A 25,203-nucleotide genomic window follows, 5' to 3' on the forward strand; every position below is an offset into this window, starting at 1 on the left:
AGACAAAGAACAGATGACTCATTTTCAGCTGTAGTGTGTGTTTAGACTTTGCGTCCTAGGCAAAAAGCTGGGAAATCTCTCAGCTCTGGATTCCCAGTCCACAGTGGAAAAATACCGCTGTTTATTTGCAGCTTTGAAGACACTCTCCAGAAGCAGGAGGAATTCAACTCTCTAAGGAGCAGAATTCCACAACTATTAGACATTTAAAGTACTAAAAAAGTTCCATATGTTTCTTTAAAATAGGGTTTGACATGTGGAAAATCTGTTAAAAGGGTGAGCTTAGAGATTAGTAAAGAGTAATATCGGAGTAGGAGCGTGCATGTTTGATCCTTTCCAACCCTAACCAGGTAGCTTCAGTGCCTAAACCTATCCATCTATCCAAACAGCAAAAGAAAATGAAGATTAAGCGTGAAAGAAAACATTAAGTATAAAGGACTTCTGGAAAAGAGGGAAATATCTAAACAGATTGTGAAATACTCACTGAGCTCAAACTGCCATGAGAATGTGCTTTTGCAACTGTACTGTTGCAAAAGTCAAGAGCGGTCCCAAATTCTACACAAGGGCAAACAGCCAAAGTTAACATCAACTTTTTAAATGTTCATCCGTTTGTGAGTATGAATCAAACAGGTGTTCCCCAAGGGACAATTTCAAGCCATTAAACCTCCAGCTGTGTTTGACCAGAGCTTTGATCCCTGTAGCTAATGTGGAAAACTGGGAACCCAGATTAAATAGAATGTACAACGCAGCAGGTGTAACTGAATCACTGTCGGTTAAGCATAAGTTAGGACTTTAAGCTTTGGTAAATGTGGGGATTTCAAGGCTTTCACACATGCTATGTGCCTTCTTAGGTGCCTTTAAGGCCCTGTGAACTGATTTATTGCTAATGGTTCACTCACACAAGAGTAAGTATAAGACTGTAAACGCCCTTGTGACTAGGTGAAATTTGAAGTGAATATTTTTGACTTTTTATGGCCGATTCCACGTACTGATCATACAGAGATTGAGTTTGTTGCACACATTATCTCTGTGCAACCACGTTTGAACACAGGCGATTGTACAGGTTGCCTTTGACCTGTCAGCCTGTCTCCAAACTTGTATAGACTGCAACCACTGTCAGATATATTGTCAAAGGTTAACAAACATCTTATTTAAGTCAAAGTCAAAAAGACTTTATTTATCCCCAAGGGGCAATTAAGATAGATGATACCTTGCCGACCATACATACAATACACAAACATCACATTGGGGAGACAGGTCAGGCTAGGTAGCACTGGCCAGTCGACCACACGAACAGCGACCTGAACCGAAACCATAGAAAATGCACGACATGAGGAAAGACGAGGATTTCCAACACGTGGTAATCAGTCAAGCGCACCTCATCTGCACCTCGCTCAGGAGAAAAGCACAGAGACACAGGATTTGTGTCTCTGGATTTGAACCCAGGACCTTCTTGCTGTGTAACAGTACTAAAACTGAGCATCCATACCAACTTCTTTATTTGTAGCGCTGCAGCTATACTCTCGTTAAACTCATGTTAAACTCATGTTAAACTTCTTCTATAACAGTCAGTCTAACTAACCACAACAACAGCATTGTGGCTCCAACTCCACTAAGAGCTCATCCAAATCAATGCCCGTCTTTCTGCTGTCCTCCTCCACTCAGCTTTCCATAACATCAGCATGATGAAACAAATTATAAATGTCACTTTTATTCTTGGTATGAAGGCTTGATTTATGCCTCCTTGGCAGACGACCAGGGAAAAGAAAAGAAGAGGGAGGGATAAACACTCTCATCACATTGCACACAAGGGTCACGCACCCCAGCAGTCATTCGCCCTAAAGTCTGTGAGTTCAGCCTTTCCTTAGAGGAAAAGAAGGATATCAGAAGCTTCTATGCCTGGTATGAATTACTACAAGAAACCTCTTCCAACTTTGTCAGACTAGACAAACCAGCATCCAACAACGCACACACGAAAAGCCTGCTTGTGTGGGCTTCCTCTTGATCAAGTGGGATCCAATAAGAGGCTTTTTCTGCGTGTTATTACCCTTTATCCTTTTCCCTTTATTTTTTCTGTGTAATACAGACAAAGGGTGAGAAACCCATTTAAATATCAATAATCCTATATCTCCTTTTAAATGTCTGCTGAGGTTTTAATTCTATACGCAAAACCACGCGCAAACATTTTCATTACGGGAGTCTGAAACTTCGACAACCAACTATAATCAAGCTAAAATCGCCTAATTCAACAGCACTGACGAAAGCTCGAGAGAAAAGTCTGACTCAGTGTTTCTTGGACTAAATTTATGGGTTTGGATCCTCATTAGATCAAACGTAAAGAGAAAAACAACAGGTGCAGCTCACACCCAGCGAGACAGTGTTGGTACATTAACGCTCATTTCGACACACGATGAAAGATTTTTCTTCAAAAAGGAAAGGCATTCAGCTTTCACATGGCATGGTTGGATCTGTCTTGGTTAATAGTCCCAGAGGGTGTTTGGTGGGAACAAAGTTTTTTCAGGGTTATTTCCTTTTTGGAACTAAACATTTATAATAATAACAACAAAAAAAAAACAAAACATCAATGAGTCACTTCCAGAACTCACACGAGTCTGTCAGATTCCTCCAGGGATTTAATTTAACTGATGGCTGAATAAAAATACTGAGATTTTAACCCTGCATGGACTAAAAATTCAAAATTCAAACCCTAAAATTTGGAAAAAAAAAAATGTAATATTGAACAATATCATATTATCTGTGTGTTCTTTTTAACTTTTAAATAACTGTTTGGCTTCTATATGAACACTAAAGAAAACTAATGGCTTCATATTAAAAATTACAATTACATACAGCAACTGAAATGCCTGCAGACTCTAAAACACATTTGCAATGAGGTCTTACCACAAAAAAACCAAAAACAAATTACTGCAAATAGTAAAGATGGTAATAGTAAACATATGATGGTAACCAAATGATACTCTGGTATTTTTCCCCTTTTAAATCTTGATGGCGTTCATCAGCTGGAGCTAAAACGCTGATAATTTACTGTCACTGCTACAAACTATAAACCCACAAATATAACTGTGTGGGTAATACAGTACCGGTACGTCAAGTATTGACTCAACTCACAAAAGACAAAAAGGCAAAGGCTCTAGTGGAGAAAATACAAAAAAAAAGTGCTTCTGCTAATTACAGTTCAATTGAAATACTTTCAATTGTTTTTCCTACAGAAGTGATATTTTATCACAATAATAACAGCTGCTTTTAAACTGGTAAGTGATATTATTAAAGCACTAGTTTGTCAGCTTGGCAGACAGACACAGAAATTCTGACTTCGTTGTCAAATACGTCCACTCTGCTGGGTCTTCCTCCTCCTACCTGTCTGTAAGAAAAGGGGAGCCCCAGGGTTCCATACTAGGCCCACTGCTGTTCTCATGTGTAACTATAAAACAATGTTTACGAGTGACAACAGGCAAATGCTGCATTCTTATTTCAGCAGACACATATATGGTCTATCTGCTTCAGCAGCATTAGCCTTTAAATTCTTACAGTCGGGTTTTAATGTTGTTCAGTCTAAGCTTGAATTAAATGGGCACAAATCCAGTTTGATTGTGATGTTTTTACACAGCAACAGTTACTCTCACCCTTGACTCCTCACTGTCCACCCACGGCAGAGATTCGGGCTTCTTCACCAAGCTGTCGGACGAGTCGTCCAGGCTCTTCATTGTCTTATACTTCCTCATCATCAAGCTGTCCACCACCCAGAACATGATTGACTACAGGGGGAGACAGAGACACCACAAGGTGGTACGTCCAAAGCAGTCAAAAACTGTCCTGATTAGTTTCACTTTCTCATCATGAAAACAGAACTTACATTGACTATGAAGGGCACGATAAGCATGACGAGGGCCAGCTCCAGCTGAGGGTTAGCTATGTAGCTCAGCAACACCTCCTGTAACTGGAACAGAAGATGAAAACTGATTAATAATAACAATGGATGGTTGAAGGAGTTTGAAATAAATTGAGACCGTCAAATAACGACAATTGTTGCTATGACGAAGGCTAATTTTACAACACAAATATTCTCAATGTTACAAAAACAAACTCTCTTTGAAACAGACTTCATGTTTACACTGGGATCAGGAGAAGTCATTTTTTCACCATCTTCCTTGTTTATGTTTCTTGGTCAAAAGTTCTTAAGTGGCAAAGTTTGTTTCTCATGAACTTTACATTTCTGATTTTTTATTTATTTATTTATTGCATATTTCTAGGAAACAGTGAAGGAAAAAAAAATCACAAGGATTTCATAAGTTTCAAAAACTTCTTTTGGCAAATAAATACTTTTATATTCTCTCCCATATTTGCCTCAAAGACAAACCAAACAATGCCAGATGTACATGAAAACAAGATCGAAAGGGTGTTCAGATTCAAACTAAATTGTGATTCTTCTAGGATGAGATCACAGCTTGGTCAATTGTATTGGATTAAGTACAGTCTAAGACTGGCTAAACCTCGCTGAAGTCTTGGCTGTGCCATGATGTAAAAAGTGGAAATCGTTTCCTCTGCCTAAATGTTTTATAATATCAAAGGATTAGCGCACAATGAGCTGTAAAATCTTCTTACTTTGGACCATCCGGGGACAAGCAGCACAAGGCTGATGACACCTTTCTCTAGCACCATAATGAGCATGTAGACGCCACACTGGCCCAGCCATGCTGCTGCCTGGGGGGGGTCACCTGGAGGAACAAGGAGGGGGAAAAAATTAATGAGACTTCATTTGCACTTCATCTGTTAACGTCACAGGCTTAAAGTTCCACGTTTTTATTCCTGAACCCTAATAAATGTCCATCCTGAGTTCCGACATCCGACTTTCGTGGTATCTGGAAGGCAGCATGTGTGCCTGAGATGACCACTTTATGACATCATCCAGAGCCAAAAGTGGGGGAAAAAAACTGTAAGAAACAGGGTGTTTAGAAAAGTCTGAAACCTAAGCTCTTTGCTCACCACTGATTACTTCACTGCTAAAATCTGGCTATGTTCCATATGAGCATCCACCACTGTAACTGTTAGAGTGAACTGTTAAATGTTGTCATTTCTATGCTTGCCAACTCTGATGAAAGAAATTCCACTGTCCTTCCCCCCCAGATTCTCGAGGTTCTAGGTGGGGGCTGTAATGTTTTATTGCAGATACATCCTATCTGGAAGATCTGCTTCTTTTGATGCAAGCTTCCTGCGTTTACGACCCTTTGGTCAGCAGGAGGTCTGACACACACACACACACACACACACACACACACACACACACACGCACACACACTCTTACAGAAGTTCACACATATACATACAAGGCCTTGTCTTAGAACCATGTGGGCGTGGCTTTGTTCTGATGTTTTTTTTGTGTGAACTGTCTCTCAATAAAAAGGCAGCAAGGGAGGTTGTCGTGGAGGTAATTTTCGTGGTGGACACAGACGAGGCCTCCCTTGCGCAAATAATCGATCGATCGACTGCCTTGTTTTCTTCATGATGAATAAGTCTCTAGAATTAGCGGGGCTTGTGGAAACACAGACCCAACAGTAACAGCACATATGTGACGGAAAATAAGGAAACACATTACGGGTGGATTTTAACATGAAACTATAGTCAAGCTTCATTTGACTACCATTGCTTTGAACCAGTTACTATACAGAATTATGGATTTGATTATAATATTGAAGGTGATGAATTTCTTCCCCTGGTCTCAACCTTTTAATAAAATCTCTGTTACACAGGTGCCTCACCACAGCAAACACAAACGAGAACAGGTCTGTCATTAAGGCAGGAAGGAAGAAGGAAGACTACAAGCCAGACGCGGGGGGGGGGGCAAACAAACACACCGATCTGGAAATGTCAGCGCTCATGTCAAACAAAACAGGGAATTAACTACAATTGTGCCCTTGACCAAAGCACAACTGTAGCCCAGAAGTAAGATGGATTTAATCGGGCAAGTTTAAGTAAAATTTTCCATCACACAAGGACGGACGTAAAGGAAAAAAACAACAGGAGGTAGAGTGAGGGGGCTGCAGTAACTGTATTAAGCCAATAGGAATGTTTTCAGCTGCAGCTGGAGATGCTGGCTATGCTCCTGGTGTACCTCTGGTGGGTCTACAGCGCCCTCTGCTGGCAGATATTAGCACTGCACCTTCTTCATTAATGCGCCTCAGTGTTCATTTTGTGTGTAAATAGATGAGAAGAAAATGAAAAACCATAAAGAGAAGAAAATTATTCGGTTACACTCACCATATTCTCCAAACATGAGCAGAGTCCACTGCTTGTACTCCACCAACTTGGACACCAACTTGACAGCCAGCCAGATGACCAACATTCCCAGAGTGGCATCCAGCAGGAAGTTCATCAGATAACTTTGGTGAAAAATTAAATTACATTATTGAAGCGACATCCCTGTAGGACACATCCTAGAATGACTGATGTGCTTCTAAAGAACTTACAGAGAGCAGGGGTCCTCTTTGGTGAGAGTGGACAGGAAGACATTGGCAAAGTGGATGAAGAGAGCACCTATGGCTTGTTTGGATGTATCAAAAAACCTGGAAAAGGCACGATGGACTCGGTTTTTATTTTCTGGTTCTGACTGACTTGAAAAGTGAGATTTTTTTTTTTTTTTTTAAATGTTATGATTTTTTGTATAATTCCAGAGGAATTATTTTGTAGCTGGAATAGAAAACGTTAGGATATAGGACAGGGCAGGGTAGATATGTCTAAAGAGAAAATGAAAAATGCCTGACCAGATCCGCCATGGTCGTCTGATCCCTACTGGCTCCCGGAACCTCTTCACTGCAAACAAAGAAAATCAATTGATTGATTGTCCTGCAAAACAACAACATAAAGCACAGTTTCTTACCACTGTTTTCACCAATCTGTGAGCAGCCAGAGGGGAGAAAGGTTGAGGATAAAATACAGATGAATCATCTTAATCTCACGCAGCCCAGTGGGCTCAATAAACAGGCACCGACTGTTCCTATAAATCCACCAGGGTCGAAAATGGGAGAGAGCATGTGGAAACAGAATCAAGGTCTCCTTCAAATGGAAATCGCATACTTCACACAGGGTAATGTGTGAAGTATTATATATAAACTGTATGCAGACCAACTGGGCCTTTCTCAAAGGTCCATCACATTGAGAAAAAAATATTGGTACATAAGGCACAATGATTGATATTGTCTAGATTCCTCAATCAGCAGCTTAACTCGAAACTGAACATCTCAGTTTTCTGACAAGAAGAAACCTTTGGAAAAGGCCCATCAATATCTCAGCAATACAGGAAGTGTTACAGAGTAATCCGATGGCTATGGCTATGTGCTGGCGATGTGACAAGAGTAAAGGCATATTTACATCATTTATTTATATTTGCTATAGGAATGCCAAATGACATGGAATTTATGGAAAAATATAATAATGTTTATAATAGTGATGTTGTGAAAGTTTGATTTGAGATGGAATGACCCCAGCTTTGTCACTAATCTATACTTGTTGACTTAAAACTTAAAAGGATCCTGGACAGAAAATAAATATTAATAAGCATGAAAGTAGGGTGTCGATTTACTTTCATGACAGCAACGGAACAACAAGGCGGGGCAGACTGACGTACTCAATCTCCAGCCTTTATCTGAGTTCCATGAGTGCAGGCAGAACAGTGAGTCAGTGGAAGGAAACTCCCAAAAATAGCTTTGAGGAAGACAGATGAGCGGAGGGATGTACGGTGCAGGTCCGCCTGCAACTCTGGCCATAACCTAAGATCTAATGATGCTAATAATGCTTCACTGCACACAAATAATTTGTAAATATTAACACATACATGTGGCCCGAATGACCAAGAATGACACTCAGAGAACCAAAGGGGGGAGAATAAGAGCGAGAGGAGGGATATTGATTCTTTTGCTAATAAGTAACTAAGTGGAGGTTAGAGCTCATTGATCGCTCCCACTTAAGGCCTGACCTGATTCTGCTGAACTTCACTGCTCAGGTTTCAGCATGCTAATTAGCTGATGAAATCACCATGACTGCACTGACCTTTTAAAGTACTGATTATTAGATTATATGCCAGCAATCTAGAGAAATAAGTTTATATTGCGCTGGATCAGCATCCATGTACTCTGTTTTTTGTGTGGCATTTAGGAATACTTACAAAAAACAAAGAAAAAAAAAAAAAAAGGAAACTGTCCTAATGTTTTCCCTGAACACATATGTGCAGACAGTTGTGTAACAATATCCCTGGCAGCTGACTGAAGTCACTATAATCCAAGGAAACAGCTGAGAACAAATTAAAACCGAAAATTAAATATGATCCAGAAAGTCATACAGGTAATCAAACATTAACACAAACTATATACGGTTTCTGAGAGGCATCGAGTTTAGCTTTTATTACAGCTACTTGTAACAGTCGCACCTTTGAGCTGCCAAAAAAATAATAATTAAAAATAAAAAACAGAGCCAAGGGTGCCAAAAGTGGTTAGATGCTTGGCATTCCCCAAGTCAGCTGCCCCAGAATCACAAGTTTCTTAGTAAGTCAACAGCCATTGTTAGGGTTGAGCAAGTAAACACTCCAGTTTACAAGGAGCATCTTGTTGAGCTGTTAAAACAGCATTGTTTTTAATCATCACCCTAACCCTAAGTTTTTATCCGGGGATAAAAAGTGCCCAACTTTTTATCCCCAGAGGAAGCTGAAAGACTCGACTGTGCTTACAACTGGACAAGTGCTGGACAACTGAACACACAAGAAAACTGAAGGGAACAAAACAGCTTAATTAGCTTCATATAGCACACTGAGCGTACTATACTGAGGCCAAACATTTGCTTTGTTCGTTTTAGAGGCGATTTTAAAATTTTGGCACGGTCTGAAAACCTTGCTTATAAGCTCAGAGTCGTGCAGACAACTTCTTTAATTTAATGCGGCAACAATCCTTAATTATTGATTGATTGATTGATTGATTGATTGATTGATTGATTGATTGATTGATTGATTGATTGATTGATCGACCGATCATACTTTATTCATCCTGAGGGAAATTGGGTTAAGGCTGCCAGCCGTGCCAGCGCCGTCTTACCCTTCCGACCATACATACATTACACAAACATCACATGGGGAAGACATGTCAGAGGGGTATAACATGGAAAAAGCACAACATGAGGAAAGATAAGGAGAAAAAAAATAACTCCCCCCAGACTGAGCTCCAACAGGGAGATCAGTTTGAGAGATTAAAAAAAACACCTCTGCACATAGCACATGAAAAAACTCTTAATGCACCAAAGAAACACATGACAAGCAACAGGGGTGGGTAAAGGGTGAGAGACAGCCAATGTAGACAGTGCATCCGGGCCTGCAGCATAAGCGCTGGTCTCCTTGATCCACCGTCAGCATCGGAGGGGAATAAGCGTCGAAGGCGTTTGGAGGGGGAGGGGGGATGAGTGTACATCTGCATGTGTATATATATTTCTGTGTGCGTGTATGTGTCCAGAGTTCAGCTGAGACAGTGTCCTTCGCCCTGCCAGGCTAAGTAAACAGTCTTCCAGCCAACCCAGGTGGCCTTGCATAGAATGAGAAGAACAGTCTAAACACAGTCGTTATCAGGGTGTTGTTGTTCAGCTCCAGCCTTGAGACCGTGGCTGGCGCCGAAGGGGTATCCGCATGAAGTGATGGTGGCTTTTACTTTAGTGCGAACAACTCATATGAATTTCAAAGCTGTTCTAACAGTCCAACACTGGTCTCTCAATCTCCCGTTGGAGAGCCGTGAGCTTCTCCATGATGTTATCAAACTTACGCTCCGTGATGTTGTCATTCTTGTGCTCAAAGAGCCGATTCTGAGAACTCACGACCGCAGTGAGCTTCTCCAAGATGTGATCCAATTATGTAGAAAAACAAGGAGATACATGGTTGAAACTGCACTTCTTTTTCTTATATTAAGGGAATAGAGGGATTAGATGTGTAGTTAAACATCTTTACAGTGACAGAAAGGAGAGTTTCACTGGCCCAGCCCACTTAAGATCAAAGTGGGTTTTATGAGTTTGACATCCCTGCTTTAAATAGTCCAATTCCTACTCTTAATTATCATTATATTGTTTTATTGATTTGACTATTACTTCATTTTATGTAAGTTACTTTCAGTTAATTGGTTTTATTTACAATTTTTTCCATTTTTGCTGCTCTAGTTTTGGTTTAAATTATGGTTTTATTCACTTTTATTGATTTTATGGATGCAACATGTAGGTTTTGTCATCTATCTCTCTCTATCCCAGCTGTCACAGGACAAGAAGCCACAGATGGAGAGGTCACAGATATGCTGCAGGGCTAACACAGAGAGGCAGACAATTTAGAATCACCATTTAACCTAATCCGAATTTATTCTTGTTACCAGTCGTCTTTGGACAGGGGGAGGAAACTACATTATGTGGAAGGCATGTGAAGAACATTTAAACTCCAGCCAGCTGGGACATCCTTGTTGTGAGGCCAGCTTGCCAGCCACTGCACCACCAACTTTTTTTTTTTTTAATTAAAGTTAAAAATAATAAAAAAAAAAAAACACTGCAGAATACACGGAAATCCTGCATACATCTTAAATTCCACTGGATGCACAAAGATTTTAAGTAACTATTCTGATGGAAGTCAATTTTGATTTCTAAGAGAAACAAAATGAGGTCCTGGATCTAAAATCTGCTATTATGTGACACTGGCTCTGCTTAAAAGCACCTCAGTTATGCTGCTTTGGCAAAGGGCACATATATAAGTGCGGTATAACAAGCCCTACATATTTAATTAAGTGCCTATACCGTGAACAACTCATTTGATTAATTACAGTTTGAAAATAAGGGTTCGCCCAACTCTCCCTTGGTTAAAGAGCTAAAATTCCGTTCAAACCTGCTATGTTTACAACATCTGATATACGCCGAAAGGAAAGGCAAAACGCTATTAGTCAGGTACTGTTTTTAGAAGCTTGCTGTCCGCTTTAGATTCTTGCCGAAACCCGTGGGAAAAACAAATTAGCATATTTATCAATACAGTTTGGTGCGGAGCTACTGGGGCTGGAAAACAAACGTCAACAAACAAAACGCCACGTGGACTGGTGCAGCTTTCTAAAAAAAACACTTCGTGCATTTTGCTTTTCCTCAATTCTCCAACTGAATTAGCACAAAAAGAAAACAAGTTATCAGGGATGTGTCTCCCGATGGTAAAGGAATCGATACTCACACATTAGAGTGCTGAAAGCCACGATAGCCAGCAGTCCCTGGATCAGGACGCCGAACCTGTCCGTCAGAGCTCCGTTGTCGCAGCCGTGGGGATTCGCCTTACTAATGTCGGACATGTTTGTCACTTCAAAGGGGGCATTATCCAAGAATCTTTTCACTAGCATGACTCCGCTATACCCGTACATGTCCATGGTGACACCGAAAAAAAAACTAAACGGCACAGCCGTAGGAGACAAAAGGAGCGCTTTCTCGGTGGGAAAAATAAGTCTTTAACCCTTTTTTCTCTTACTCGGTAAGAACAAACGACCGGATTTTTAACTTCCGGCGAACAACTCTCGGTGGAGTTTCCCTTCACTGTCTCCAGCGGCTGATGCTGCCTGTCATGATGCTAACACAAACATATGGAAATCGATTATCTGAGTCGCGTACATGTTTTGACAACGAAAACACGCACTGTGAAGCGGACAAACGCAGGGAGCCCCGCTTCCGGTAGTTCCATTACAAAATAATAGCCTTCCGCTGTTCTTCAGAACAACTTTAGAACAGGATAGATCGATAGAGGGGCTGAATAAATCTAAGGGAGAATGAGCTCTGCTGCCTCTGTGATAATTACTCAAAAATAATTTAAACAGAAAAAAGAACTCAATGAGTAAAAACAAACAATAAATTAGCTCTAAAAATTAAACTAACTCAATAAATTCCTTAAATCAAATAAAGGTAGACTAAAATGGTTTAATAAATGTATATTTAAAAATATTGTAGTAGGAAGTGCAATCAAATTACTTAGTCTGCACAGAGTGTAGATTGTGTAAAATAATAAGTATTAGTGAAATAGGTAATTAGAAGTTCATGAAAGTTATGAAGGACTAAAATATAATTCACTTCATATGTTTTGAAATTACACTGAACATTATAGTTGTATGAGTTCACTATCCTATTTAAAATCCCACTTGTTTTGCATTAAAATATGTTACCCAGTTACATAAACAGGCATCAGCATAACATTTGCTTCTCTTCTTCTGGCTGCTCCCTTTAGGGCTCACCACAGTGGATCATCTGCCTCCACTCTATCTCTCCTCCACATGCTCCTTTCTCTCACTACAGACCACAGTTTCATCACCATACATTATCCATGGAAGCTCGTGCCTGACCTCATCTTGAATCCAGCCACAGTGGCAGAGCACAAAATATAAATAATAATATCCACCTTTTTGTGTTTTAAAACTATATATATGGTGTGTGTGTGTGTGTGTGTGTGTGTGTGTGTGTGTGTGTGTGTGTGTGTGTGTGTGTGTGTGTGTGTGAGAGAGAGAGGTCTGTATATATATATATACATACATATATACATGCATATATGTATGTATAATATGACCCACGTTAACACATGGACTGAACATGCACACACCCACAATGGACAACTGTACCCTCAAACACACAATAAACACACAATAATAACATGGACTGAACCACCGCTCACAACCACTAGCACTTTATATAGCCTCTGTAGAAATTATCCACATATCACACTTATCTTAACTGCACTACTGTATAGCTCTGTAAATAATCATTCTGTACATACGATAATTTTTAACCCTACAACTGTTTACAACTTGCACAGTTCCCATTTCTGTATAACTGTATATCTCAGATTTCTGTAAAGTTATTTATTTCATATTCTGTATAGTTTTTCATATTTATATCCTGTTCATATCCTGTACATAGCTTGTACTCACTACAGCCTGTACATACCTATAGTTATAGAATATTCACAACATACTTCATACCATGTACATTATAACATACCATAATAGACCCATTTCTGTAATATAATTACATATCTATATTATTGCTAATATATATTGTAATATATCTATATCACTAAAGCACTTCTGGATGGATGCAAACTGCATTTCGTTGCCCTGTACCTGTGCATGTGCAATGACAATAAAGTTGAATTCTATTCTATTCTATTCTATTCTATTCTATTCTATTCTATTCTACAATATACGAAATAATATAGCTCTTCTGAAACCACTATCGACTGTACCCTTTTAATGATCCTATATGAAAAGCTATTTAGAAGTAATAGTGTTTTTTATCTTATTAATGCGAATAGGATTTTTTTCTTTTGATTTGCAACTGGCTTTTTGTTGTTTTTTTTTCAGCATGTTTATTTCTCTTGAGACGATTCCTGGCCTTTTATTTTGAAGATAAATTCGTTTAACTTCCTGTTATTCTTGGGTGGAATCGACGCAGCTTTCTCGCAGCAGAAATTAGTTAATGTGATCCTATATGTGTGTGTGTACGTGTGTGTGTCGGTGATGCGCACGGGCCCCACGAGGCAAATTGCTGGCTCACGTGATGATGTAACAAAGGAAATCTTTAGGTTTTCCAGCTGGCTTCCAATAAAACAAAAAACGTAAGTATATTATATGTTATATGATATAATTTTATTACATCACACACACACACACACACACACACACACACACACACACACACAGATAGATAGATAGATAGATAGATAGATAGATAGATAGATAGATAGATAGATAGATAGATAGATAGATAGATAGATAGATAGACTTTCTATGCTTTGTTGATTTTACTCCACTGATACAAAAATATTGTCAATATTGTATGATTTTGCAGACTTTCAAATACAGAAAACAATCCAGTAAGAATACAGATAAAGTCATCTATATAATTCCGACAAGAGCCATTCTGCATAACATTACTGTTATTTAAATTAAGTATATTTTCATGACAAGCACAGTCTGTACAGTAACATAAGTTCAGAACTGCACGTTTTACTTGAGCAGAGGGTGTGGGTCCTGTGGGTTCCTCTACTTGTATTTGGTTAGCCCCCGTGGCAACCCGTTAAAAAACATCCTGGTAACAGCCCTGATCTATTCTTACATAGATTATTGTACAAACAGTCACATTTCAACCCATGAGTTCCATATAAACTGTAATGTTTCCACAGGGATGAAAAGACGCATAAAAAACAGAGAAGAGTAAAAGTGACCTTAGCCTTTAGCAGAGTAATACAATAACTTCCTTCTGATTTTCTTTCAATAACAGACTTTTTATTCTATCCATCAGGTTGTAGCTAATTGGAAGCAACTACAACTTGGCTCCCGCCCCGCCCTACAATATAGCACTGCTATTGTGGCAATGATAGATGACAGCACAGATAGCACCGGATGGAAAGTAACTTACTACCGTTACTATGGTAATTTCCTTTTTTTTCTTCTTCTTCTTCTTCTTCTTTTTTTTTTTTTTTTTTTTTTTGCAGTATGCTACTTTCTGCTTTTTATCTATCTTGGATGCAAACATTGTACTTTGTACTTCATACTGTTAATATTAAAATATGAGTTTCTTATGATTTTGCTGATAGACTACTTTCACTGATCCCGAAGGGCTCACAGTGTGTAGCTCCATATATTTGCTTTGACAGATTTTTACCCCAAATGCCTTTCCTGACCCACCCCCCTAAATCAAGCGGCCCAGCAATGTGTGTGTCATAAGTTGCAGGTAAAGGAAATCGAATGCAGACTTACAGACAGGGAGATGTAAGGAAAACCTTTATTTAGACCATTTTCTGAATCCAAAATCCTAAAGTCCATGAAAAATAGACGCAAACTGAATCCACGACCCTGATAAGGATAAGCAGAAGAGGGTGGATGGATGAATGGATGGATGTTTATAAGCAGGCAGATAACATGAACACAGCATCAGGAAAGAAAGGCAATCAAACAACAACTACGATGAAGACTGGACTTTTATACACACGAGGGTAATCAAGGAATTGGGCACAGAAGGATAAAAAAAAGACCCAGGTGTAGATATTAATGACAGACAGGAGAAGATCAAGTTAAACACAAAACACCAGAGACATGTGATCACCAAAGCAAAGCAGAAAATAAATAATAGCTGAAACCGTGAAACCAGAACTATCGTGACAGACGGAAACTCTGAGTGGACTCACAGACTTTAATTCCAAACAGTAGAACAATAAGACAACCAGGACTGAGACACAAGACCTAAACTCAAGTACTACACTCCACAGACCTAACTAGAACTCAAATATTACATCATAATGAATGTGGAAGTTTTTTCTTTACATGTTTTAAATATAATTTAATTATAAAACATGTGTGCTGTTAGGATAATTAAGTAGGATTAGAAGGTTTACTTGAATAAATGTTGCTTTTTAAATATATTTCCCACTTTACACAACAGTTATCCAGCACCAAGTAATCTATGTTTAAATGTGTGTGCAGCACTTCTTTACATCTAATGAATCGTTGACAGGATGCAGAGAAACACACGAGGCCGAGTGTGTTTAGATTTATGATAAACACTCTGGTGTGCGCCTTGTTCCCGGTCCCACCTGTGACACCCCATTTTAAAAAGTCCTGGAAACGCCCCTGCGGCGAGCAAAACCGCGTGTACGTGATGCAGCAGTAGCACGTGCCATCCGTGTGTGTGTATGTTTGTGTGTACGTGTAAATGGAGCCATAATCCTTTCTCCCGCGCGCTTGGAAAAGCTTCTTCTCTGGCAGATTAATGGCGCACGGCGCACGCTTCAACCATCTGTTCCACGAGTGGCATCCCACCAGCACGAGCGCCTCTCCTCCTGTCTTTTACAGGACTCCTTTGTGCTTCCATGAGGCAGATCTACCGTAAACACAACACCAAACTTCCCATTACACATTTCAAAACAAAACCCTTAATTAAAGCAATCTACGTAGCGAGCGCGTTTTCGCTTGTACAGTGAGACCGTCGGGTTTTACAGATTTCTCCTTAAAATGAGGCAACTCCACGTTTCGACGATCATTGCTGAATGAAACAATATTTGATTCCTAAATATAAATGTGTGAAACTGCGCATATTTTTCAAACTTTCCATTCCTTGCCCCATATCGGTTTGATCATAAATACCCTGATTAACAGGTTTTAACTGTCGTGATACATATTTTCAGCTTTTCCGGGAGCACACAGAAGGTTTTGGTTTCTCTTGTGCATATCAAACGACATCTACACAACTGTGTAAACACAGGTTATACTTGCAATTTGTGCAGACATGATTGCACACATGAACTTTTCCAGAAGTCATGCACTTCCCTTTTTAAGATAGCTATACTTTGTCAACAGTCTCGGTGTTTTTATTAACTCTGTTAATCTCCGTTGAGAAATGTTAGATTCTTTCATCCTTCAAATAGTTTCCATGTTTAGTCAGGCCAATCAAGGCAAACATGTCACCGACTTACAGCTTTTTATTTATTCATTCTAAGAATGAATACATTACCTATTTATATTTGCTGTCGCGCTGACCTAGTAGGTCCATGAGCACTTGACATTTGCTCATGGAAAAACTTTATTGCATTTTCTTTTTATGAGTATGATCAGTTCAACGAGAGACAATAAATGTTGAGCAAAGAGTTTGGTTTGGTCAGGCACTGCGCGTTACTAAAGCTGAGCGATAGCTTAAACACACACACGCGAGCGCGCAATATGCCGGTAAAGATTTGGCATCGATCATATCAAAGTAAAAATTGACTTTATTCAATTTAAAAGCAATTTTCTAAACATAGCGGAAGCTCGTTTGTTTTTATGTAGCTGCCATCTGAGTAAAAAGGTGATTGCTTACGTTTCTGTGTTTTTTATGCGTAATATCTTTGCTTACACTGGTAAATAGGCTGTAGTGGACAGGATGTGCGAGAGAAATGGTTACATAGAAAATTAAAGAAATGACCAGTATAGCATGCATTATTGTTCCCACTCTGTGTCCTGTTACAATCAGTCCAGTTTCTTTGATCACATGTAAAATATCTTTATAGAACTGCTTTGTTATATTTGTGGCAATTTCTGCTGCCCTTCTGAAAAGATCTCCTCTTGGAAAAGACATTTTAATATTTGTGAGACGTTTTACTCATATAAATAAAAGACATACAAGTGACTTTGTCAAAAACCGATTGCATCTTCTACCTTGTGACAAGGTGACTCGATATCATTAATGAAGGACATGTTTGAGATGTGTTTGAAACACTGAAGGCCAACAAACCATTTACAACACTTTAAATACGATCGATCACTTTTTGCATCCACGGATCCATGGACATGTTTTTGTGGCTGACATGCGTAAATGCCAGTTAATAAAACCGTGGGACATGTCTCGTGAGATCGGGGGGAGGACAAATGATAAAAAAAAGAAAAAAGTGGGACACACAGTCACCCTATTATTCATCGTGTGATTGGAGTAAGTCCCCAAAATATCATCAAAGAGTCAGAACTCGGGCACAAGGTCAGGAGTGAAGTTTCAGGTTCAAAGAGGAACCTGCTTTAATTTCACTGAAACTTCTTTTAGAAATTGCCCACCTTAAAAAAACAGAAGAAGAAGACGAAAAAAAAACGTCATATGGGGCAGTATAGAGCTGCGTAGCTCTCACTTTCCGGGCAAAAAGCCAGGCTGAAAGTTCAGTTTATTTCCACCCCATAAAACTTTCACTATGCGCTGCCTTCCACTGGGATTAACTTACCATCACAGTTTGTTAATATCTGACTCTTTCTAGATCTTTCTGAAAATACATGCCAACCTTTGAGGTCTACGCATGAGCGCCTCGCCTCGTTAACTGATGCAATACACTCCTACCGCTAGAGGATAGTGTTGACTTTGATAAGATTTATATATATATATATATATATATATATATATATATATATATATATATATATATATATATATATATATATATATATCAAGGGTTCTGCTTACGGTAGACATTCCCAAAACAAAGAAGAAGAAGAAAAAAGTCTGAACTGAGAAAAGTAGCTAACAACGACTAAATGGTGCCAAGAAGCCATAAATTATTGACTTCACTTTTTTATTCACGCACATATGCAGCTGCTTATGATGAGACATACTCTACTGCTGCTGCTGTTACAGTTAACTATTCTTACATATACGTCCTTAAAAGGATCACCACGTTTATTGTTGTTTACGTGTGATTATACGGGGTCATAGTTTATCTTCCTGTTAATAATAAAACTGTAACTATACAGTTAAAGAAAAATGTGTCCTGGGGGTGGGTGAAATGGCTGTTTTTACACACACACAAAAATAGTTTCATTTTATTTCATACACCAGGTATAAATTAGGCATTAGATGTTGTCTTCATTGTATCTGCTCGGCTGAGTAGAATACAGCTTTCAGTTTTGGGGGCTGTGGGTGTCTCACTTAACCTCGGCTCCATATTTACAAAAGCCTGTAGAAATATGTTTTTGCTACTGTGCTGAAAGGTCAATGAAAGAGTTGGCTTGAAAGTATTTGTAGATGTTTTTTGGACATGCGCAGATGGGGGATGCCATATTGGAACAGGAGGGGGGGCAGCAGCAGCTGAAAGACGTCGCTTGCGTAGCTCGCGGGAACGAGAGAGAGAGAGAGAGAGAGAAAAGGCAGAGGGGGGTCACGAGAAGGAGAGGCAACAAAAAAAAAACTTGGACAGGTAAGACAGGTGACGGCTCCGGCGGTCCTGAGCAGGGGGGGGGTTTATGGGGGGACGGGGTTTGAGGGGGGACGGGGGGGGGGAGGTTTTATCGGCGAAATAAACACAGGCAGAGTTATTTTTTTCCTCCTCCTCCGCTTTGAAACAGCGAAGTGCTCCTGAGACGGTTTCTGTAGAAACGAGATAATATAGTCGCGAGCTTTCGTTCACGAGCCCAAGTTGCTCAAAGTGTCTCGCACGCGCTGTAATTAACAGCTTTCACCGGCGGAGAGGACGTTGTCTCGTGGCACTCTCGGTAATATCGTTTATTGCCTTGTTATTTTTTTTATTTATTTATTTTGCCTGTTAGCATGTGTTCTGCCATTTACTGCTTTGAAAACAACACAATTTATAACAATTCGTGGGGAAAATAGGAGTGAGTGGCGGCTCGTGTGTTATTTGATGTGTTTCTTTAATGCTGTGTTTTATATGGCCGCGACGCAATTTTGTTTGGCGTGAGCACGAAGTTGATTTTAAAGATTAACGCCAGAAATGACTTATTGCCGTCATTCTCATATAGATGAGTCATGTGGGATTTTTTCCCGTCATCTTTAGATGCGTAAAAGCCTTCGGAAAATACCGGACACTGCCAAAATGTCAAACCACTTTCAACATGGCGGGTTATGGTGATCGTAGGGGGAAAACTGCGCCTTAAAATCTTTGAACGAGGAAAAAATAAAACGACGGCAGATAAAGCGTCCGGTTCGGTTTCTTTTGGTGGACATGGACGAGGTTTAATCAATTAAATTCAAAGTGTGCATTTGGCAACTCCGTGGGAGTTTTTTTCCGCTGCAGTTTTGAGTGTGCAAAGTACATGACCGGAGTGCCAGCCAGCCTGCTGGTCGGCTACACCCCTCACAGCCTCATCTTCCTTATGTGCACTTAACGTTTCCTCTTTCACTTTTATCAAAAATGCTGTGGCTCATTCGATGCTTCTAGATCGCCGTGTGTCAGATTAATACTGTTTTCCTTATAAAACCAACAGGGTGATTTTGATCCCCCCTGCAATCTTAGATTAATATGTTGACGTTGGCACAGTCGGGCGAGAAAAAATTCTTTCGCTGTGTTGTTTTCTCTGCGGGGATTTCTTTTTTTTTTTTTTCTGAGTGATTAAGCAGATAATTGGGTAAAACCACATGCGTATTTATTTAATTATTTCTCTTTTTCTTTGCGAGGTGCTTCGCAAAAATCAATTTCTTTCTTTTTTAGTGGCTTTACAATATTCCAGAGGATTCCACCTCCTGATTAAATTCGTCACCATAATGAGCAGAAACAATAAAGACTGCGTAACGGAGCCCCAGATAGAGGTTCGGCATGAATAAATCATGCTTTTAGACTTCTTGTGGCTCCAAAGATTTTTTCCACGACGCTGCGAGTGGGAATGCGTGAGCGCAGGCGTGCGGATAAAGGGAAAACGCCTAAAATGAGCACTTTTAAAGGAGAAAATGCGAAGATGGTCATAATGTTAAACATACATAATCCATTTTCTCCACGGGAAAGACCAATACGAGACCAGCTGATTATCATTTTTGGTGGTTTGGCTTTTTATTTATTCATTTATTTTAAAAGTGTCATCCAACAGCCATTTATCACGCGGCTGTTTTTTTTGATCAGGCATTGTATGCTAATCCACTGGTGAGCGTTTCAGGAAAAGAGGCAATCACATATTCTGCACAGATAAGAGAAGCAAAGATAGAAAGAGTCCAGTTCTTTCTTTCTTTCTTTCTTTCTTTCTTTCTTTCTTTCTTTCTTTCTTTCTTTCTGCTGGCATAACACTTACTCTCCCCCCTTATTTGAATAAGGGGAGGAGGTAGGCAAATATCAGCTTCTCCTCCTGCTTTCCAAAAGCCTTGGATTTGCAGGCTGTCCATGTTATGCAAGTGTGTTTTGTGGAAGTTGTAAGAATGCTCTGGGATGTGGGAGTTTCACCCCTTGTTTCCTCTCTCTTTTATTTATTTATTTATTTGTGGTCCTGAGGGGCAGATGCTTGTTTGCCCGACGTCATTTCATGCTTATGTTTTCAGTGAGGGATCACAGGCAGTTCTAATTGGGGAATAAAGCACATTGGGTGCGTTGTGTGCACATCTATGTTAAAAACAGCAGGAATTAAGAGTTAGAAACAGAGGACAAATTGTTATATGATAACATCCTGTTGCCAAGAGGAAACAACTCTTGGATAGCTCTAAAAGAAGAGAACCTAATACGGAGTAATGCAATAAAACCCAAGCCCATGCAGTGGTAGTTAATCTCCTAAATCCCCTATTAAATCTTTGGCATGGATGGGTTTAGAGAAAGGCAAGAAGACAGCACGTGGATGCCCGAGCGCCCCATCAGGGGCTAATCAATTTAAAAAAAAAACTCTTCTCAATCCAAGACAATTGGGGCACAAATGTCCTGCGTCTGAGATTAAACACTCTCAGAGCAGTTTAATCCCCTGGTGACCAATCTGGGCTGTTTCCTCCAGGAGGCTGCAGGTCAGCAGGCTTCATCAAGTACAAACGCGAAACTCCCAGAAAAAAACTCCTTCAAAAATTTGGCTTGTTTTTTGGATGAACGCTGAGGGGAACTGTTAACACTGAGTCAGAACAAACAAACGTCCCTCAGGGTTTGGAAAACTTGTTTATCCAGTGAGGGATCAATTTAAGGAAAAGCTCAGCTTGCGCTGGTATGGAGTAGTCAGTGTAGAAAACATTGTTGTTTAAGCCGACTTCCAGTGGTTCATTGCAATATTTAATTTTATGTATGAGGATAGGGGGAGTTTAGTTCTCCTGTTTCCAAACTTTACACGCATAGAAATTAATTTTAAAGCCTGTGTCTTGTGAAAACTCATTGTAAAGCACCTTTAGGCACATAGATGTGAGCTTTCTTTCCTCAAGACCCCAAAGTACTTCATTAATTTGATAAAATGAGCATATGTGACCTTTTATTCCAGAGACTATTCAAGGAGCTTACAAGTATAATAAATATGTGCAGTGACTTCTAGGGAAATGAGCAATGCTAGCCAAAAGTATTTGAACAATGACACATTTCCTGTTTTTTTTGTGGGTTTTTTTGTTTGTTTTTTTTTACTTCCAGCATACTGGAAATAAAACCTTCAGCTTAAATGTTTCGAGGGTGTTCTCATCATGTATTGAGCTAATTAGTGTGGGGAATGGTTGGTGCGTTTAAAAAAAAAAACATTCTGCCTCCAGTTGCTGGGAAGTGCAGGTGGACAATGATAGGGCTGCAGTCGCTGCACTTTTCATCTCGTGTGGTTGTTAAAGCCCTCAAATTAAAGCTCAAAGTCACTTTAACCACAGGGCTTACTCTCTTTCTTTCAGTTCAGAGAAAACGGGCTACAGTGTAGCACCAAAACAGCTCAGAAAGGTGCATTGTTCCTCGCCCTATTGAGGGCTGTGCATACATGGTGCAATTTTTCAAAGGTTTGAGGCAACCTTGTGCTACAGTGACTCAGATGGATGTAGGATTTGTTGTGCTTCATTTCTGTTAAAACAAATTAGATGGAGTTGAAGCTGAGAGTATTGAGAACAAGTTCAATAACACCAGTGTTACTGACTCATCGTTTCATGGCTGTAACTTCTCTTCCTCTCATTTTTCGGTGGAAGTAAAGACTGGAGAGGAAAAAAAAACATTTCACATATGTGTTTCTTATGATGGGTGAACAGGCGAAGAAGTGTGTTTGAAATTCTGGATTAGGCAGAACTAAAACTGGTAAAAATCTGATATTTTAAAGTTCAAACAGGAGGTTATGACTTTGGGAGTCAATTGTCATGCATTGAAAATTCACATCAGCTCAAAAATCTTAGAGTTATCCAATGTACGATGATATAAAATCGACAAAAGCTGCAAATTGTGGATCGTTGTTTCTGTTTTTAAAATAACAAACCATAAAAAGTAGTTAAAAGATGTCAATCAGGCTCTAGATTGCTTTGCTGAGGTGTTGAAATAAGCAGATGTAGAGTGAATGTGAAACTGCAAGTTTTTAAAGAGAATTTTAAGGAAAAGAAACGAGCTGCTCATCCTCCTCCTACTGTTTGATAGCAGTGTTTGAGCACTCTGATGAGTTTAATGAGTGCTGTGGAAGGCTGCTGATGACAGTGATGTATCAGTGCTGAAGATTGTAGTGTACTTAGGCAGAGAGTGGGGGATAAGGGCAGCAAACAGCAGCGTCATGTGAGCCAAATTAGCTCAGCGTGTTGTTTACGCAATGGATGCACGCCGGAGCCACTGTGGGACGCAAGGGGGTGTGTGTTCTGTGGTGGGGGATGGCGCGCACACACACACACAGTTAGTTGTTGAGGCTGTCACAGCCTTTGTGCTGCAGCCTCACAGTTCTACATACACTCGCAGCTCCAACAGGCGTGCGAGGACGAGGAGAAGTGTTTTCCTTTCCTGTGGATTTTAAGGCTCTTTCTTTTGTTCTCTTTTTTGGAAGCAGGACTTCAGTGTGTTTTCATCAGAGGATTGCTGGATGCGCATCACAGTTTTGTTTTATTTCTTCTTTTTTTTTCCCATGTGGGTGCACATCAGGTTGGGTACTTAATCACGGAGTATTTTTTGCTCTTTTGGATATTGATTTTCATAGTTGAGAGCAACAACCCCATGAGCTTGGAGTTGTTTTCTTCTTGATTGAGGATCGCTGTGTGACAGCAACATGCCTCAGCTCTAATTGCCAGGTTGATGAAAATGGGTGTAAGTCGGTGAGTGATTCATTGGTGATGTGACTGCATGACCAAGAACAACCACCAGGCAAGTGACAAGCATAGCCTGTTGTTGTGAATATAATGAACTGATGATTGTTTTGATTGTTTTTCTTTGTTTTATTCATGGAATAATGCCAGCGTTGGATAGACTTTTGGTTTTTATTCCTTTAGGATTTACTTTATTGCTTAAAATTCCTTTTACTGCACAAGTCTCATGGTTTCTACGTGCTGTCTTGGCATTTTTAAGTGTATTTATACAGCTTTAATGATGCACTGCAAGGAGTGATCATCAGTGAATTGTATTTTTTAGGTTGGAGGATTTGCTTGTTTTCTCCGCTTTGTATTAGAGGGTAAGACATCCTTTATTGATTCCTGTAGGAAATAAGTCTCTGCAGTTCACCTATCTTAGTTATGATCGGCAGTAGGCAGCAGCTGTGCAGCAGCTCCGGATGTGTACAGGTTCCTTGGTTAAAGCCACATTAATGGGAAAATTAACTTGTCATGTTTTTGATGCTGTGAAGATCATTGCAGACATGGGAGAACTGCTCAGAGAAGGGACCTGCTGTGAGGGTTGTGGACTAATGAGACATTTAAGGAGTTGAGGGAGGACTCAGTGAAAATGTTCACTATATTTTTGCATGATTTAGTAATAATTATAACCTAAACCAAGGACGTCAAACTCATTTTGCATTGCAGGTCATATACAGCCTTATGTTACATTAAAACTTCCATTTCTGTCTATGTGTAAAGAAATGTAACTACACATGTAGTCAATGTGATATCTAAATATAAGATAAAAGGTGCAATTTAAGGAGTTTGTCTCAGTTTTTGCACATGATAAAGGGCCGCTGTAGTAAATGAAAGAAATCTGTCAGTATGACTCTTTGTGCTTAAATTGTAAGAAGCAAATGTGTAAAATTATAGAAATGTATAAATTAATTACTTTGTATTGGGAATTTTATGACAGAGGTCTTTATCTATAGGAAAAGCTGTAAATATTGTGAAAATACAATTAAAAGTCAAAAATTTATGTTGTCCTTCACATTTTCCAAAGCTATTCAGTTGGCCGGTTTGGAGTCTTCACCAGGGTGATTCTGGTCCCCGGGCCTTATGTTTGACACGCCTGGCCTAAACAGTTAATCAGTCAATGTGCAAATGGTGAAATAGTTGAACTGATTAGCTAAATACAGAGAAACAGAATTAAAAAGAAAAACAATACCACATAAAACGGGTTGGGAAAGGTAAAAACAAACAACCCAGTCACATTTACAGTTGAGTTTTGTAGTTTTGTGAGGAGGGGAAGAAACTAACCTTTGATCCGGAGGGTGAAGCTGGTTTGCTAATCAACACCTGGAAGCATGTTTTACCTGTTAGGATTTGCATTAGGTTGAAGGTTATTAGCAGGATTACAAACCAAAAAGACAAAAGAAGTAGAGTAAGTTGCAGGTATTTCTGTATAATAACAGAAAGCCACAAGAAAAAGGTTAAAACTTAATATCAGGACATGGTTACCTGTTTTCTTTTTTATTATTTTTTTATTACAGTTCTTTCCAACAATATTCAGTTAACACATTAGCTTAGCTAATGATATAAAGGATCAAAAGAAACGTGTTTATGGTTGTTAGCGTTACACAGTTACGCTTCCTTCAGTATGTGCCAGAAATACATATTTACGGTCAGACAGTATTTCCTCTTTAGTCTTCCATATTTAGTTACAGT

General features: G+C 39.5%; 2 protein-coding genes across 5 annotated transcripts in view; one reads left to right on the forward strand and one right to left on the reverse strand.

Annotated features, from left to right (window-relative positions):
- tmem110l (transmembrane protein 110, like) overlaps window positions 1–11,692 on the reverse strand; it is a 14,731-nt gene extending 3,039 nt beyond the window's left edge. For both annotated transcript variants that reach the window (XM_085435810.1, XM_085435809.1), the window contains exons 1-7: window positions 11,234–11,692; window positions 6,777–6,825; window positions 6,483–6,578; window positions 6,274–6,395; window positions 4,621–4,733; window positions 3,872–3,955; window positions 3,642–3,773 (exon numbers count right to left, since the gene is read on the reverse strand). In XM_085435810.1, the coding sequence (XP_085291936.1) occupies window positions 3,642–3,773; window positions 3,872–3,955; window positions 4,621–4,733; window positions 6,274–6,395; window positions 6,483–6,578; window positions 6,777–6,825; window positions 11,234–11,423 (786 nt within the window). In that variant the 5' untranslated portion in view covers window positions 11,424–11,692. The remainder of the gene's footprint in view (window positions 1–3,641; window positions 3,774–3,871; window positions 3,956–4,620; window positions 4,734–6,273; window positions 6,396–6,482; window positions 6,579–6,776; window positions 6,826–11,233) is intronic.
- Window positions 11,693–18,621: 6,929 nt separating this feature from the next.
- sfmbt2 (Scm like with four mbt domains 2) overlaps window positions 18,622–25,203 on the forward strand; it is a 62,489-nt gene continuing 55,907 nt past the window's right edge. For 2 of the 3 annotated variants that reach the window (XM_085436307.1, XM_085436309.1), the window contains exon 1: window positions 18,622–18,742. The gene's annotated coding sequence lies outside the window, so the exon portion shown is untranslated. Of the gene's footprint in view, window positions 18,743–18,892; window positions 19,038–25,203 lie in introns of those variants that run through there. The other variant, XM_085436308.1, reaches the window with a different exon arrangement.

Source organism: Copadichromis virginalis, linkage group LG17 (genome assembly GCF_057382275.1).
Source record: "Copadichromis virginalis isolate Kocher_CV1m ecotype Utaka linkage group LG17, C_Virginalis_male_GT1.1, whole genome shotgun sequence".
In the NCBI taxonomy this organism is placed as follows: Eukaryota; Metazoa; Chordata; class Actinopteri; order Cichliformes; family Cichlidae; genus Copadichromis; species Copadichromis virginalis.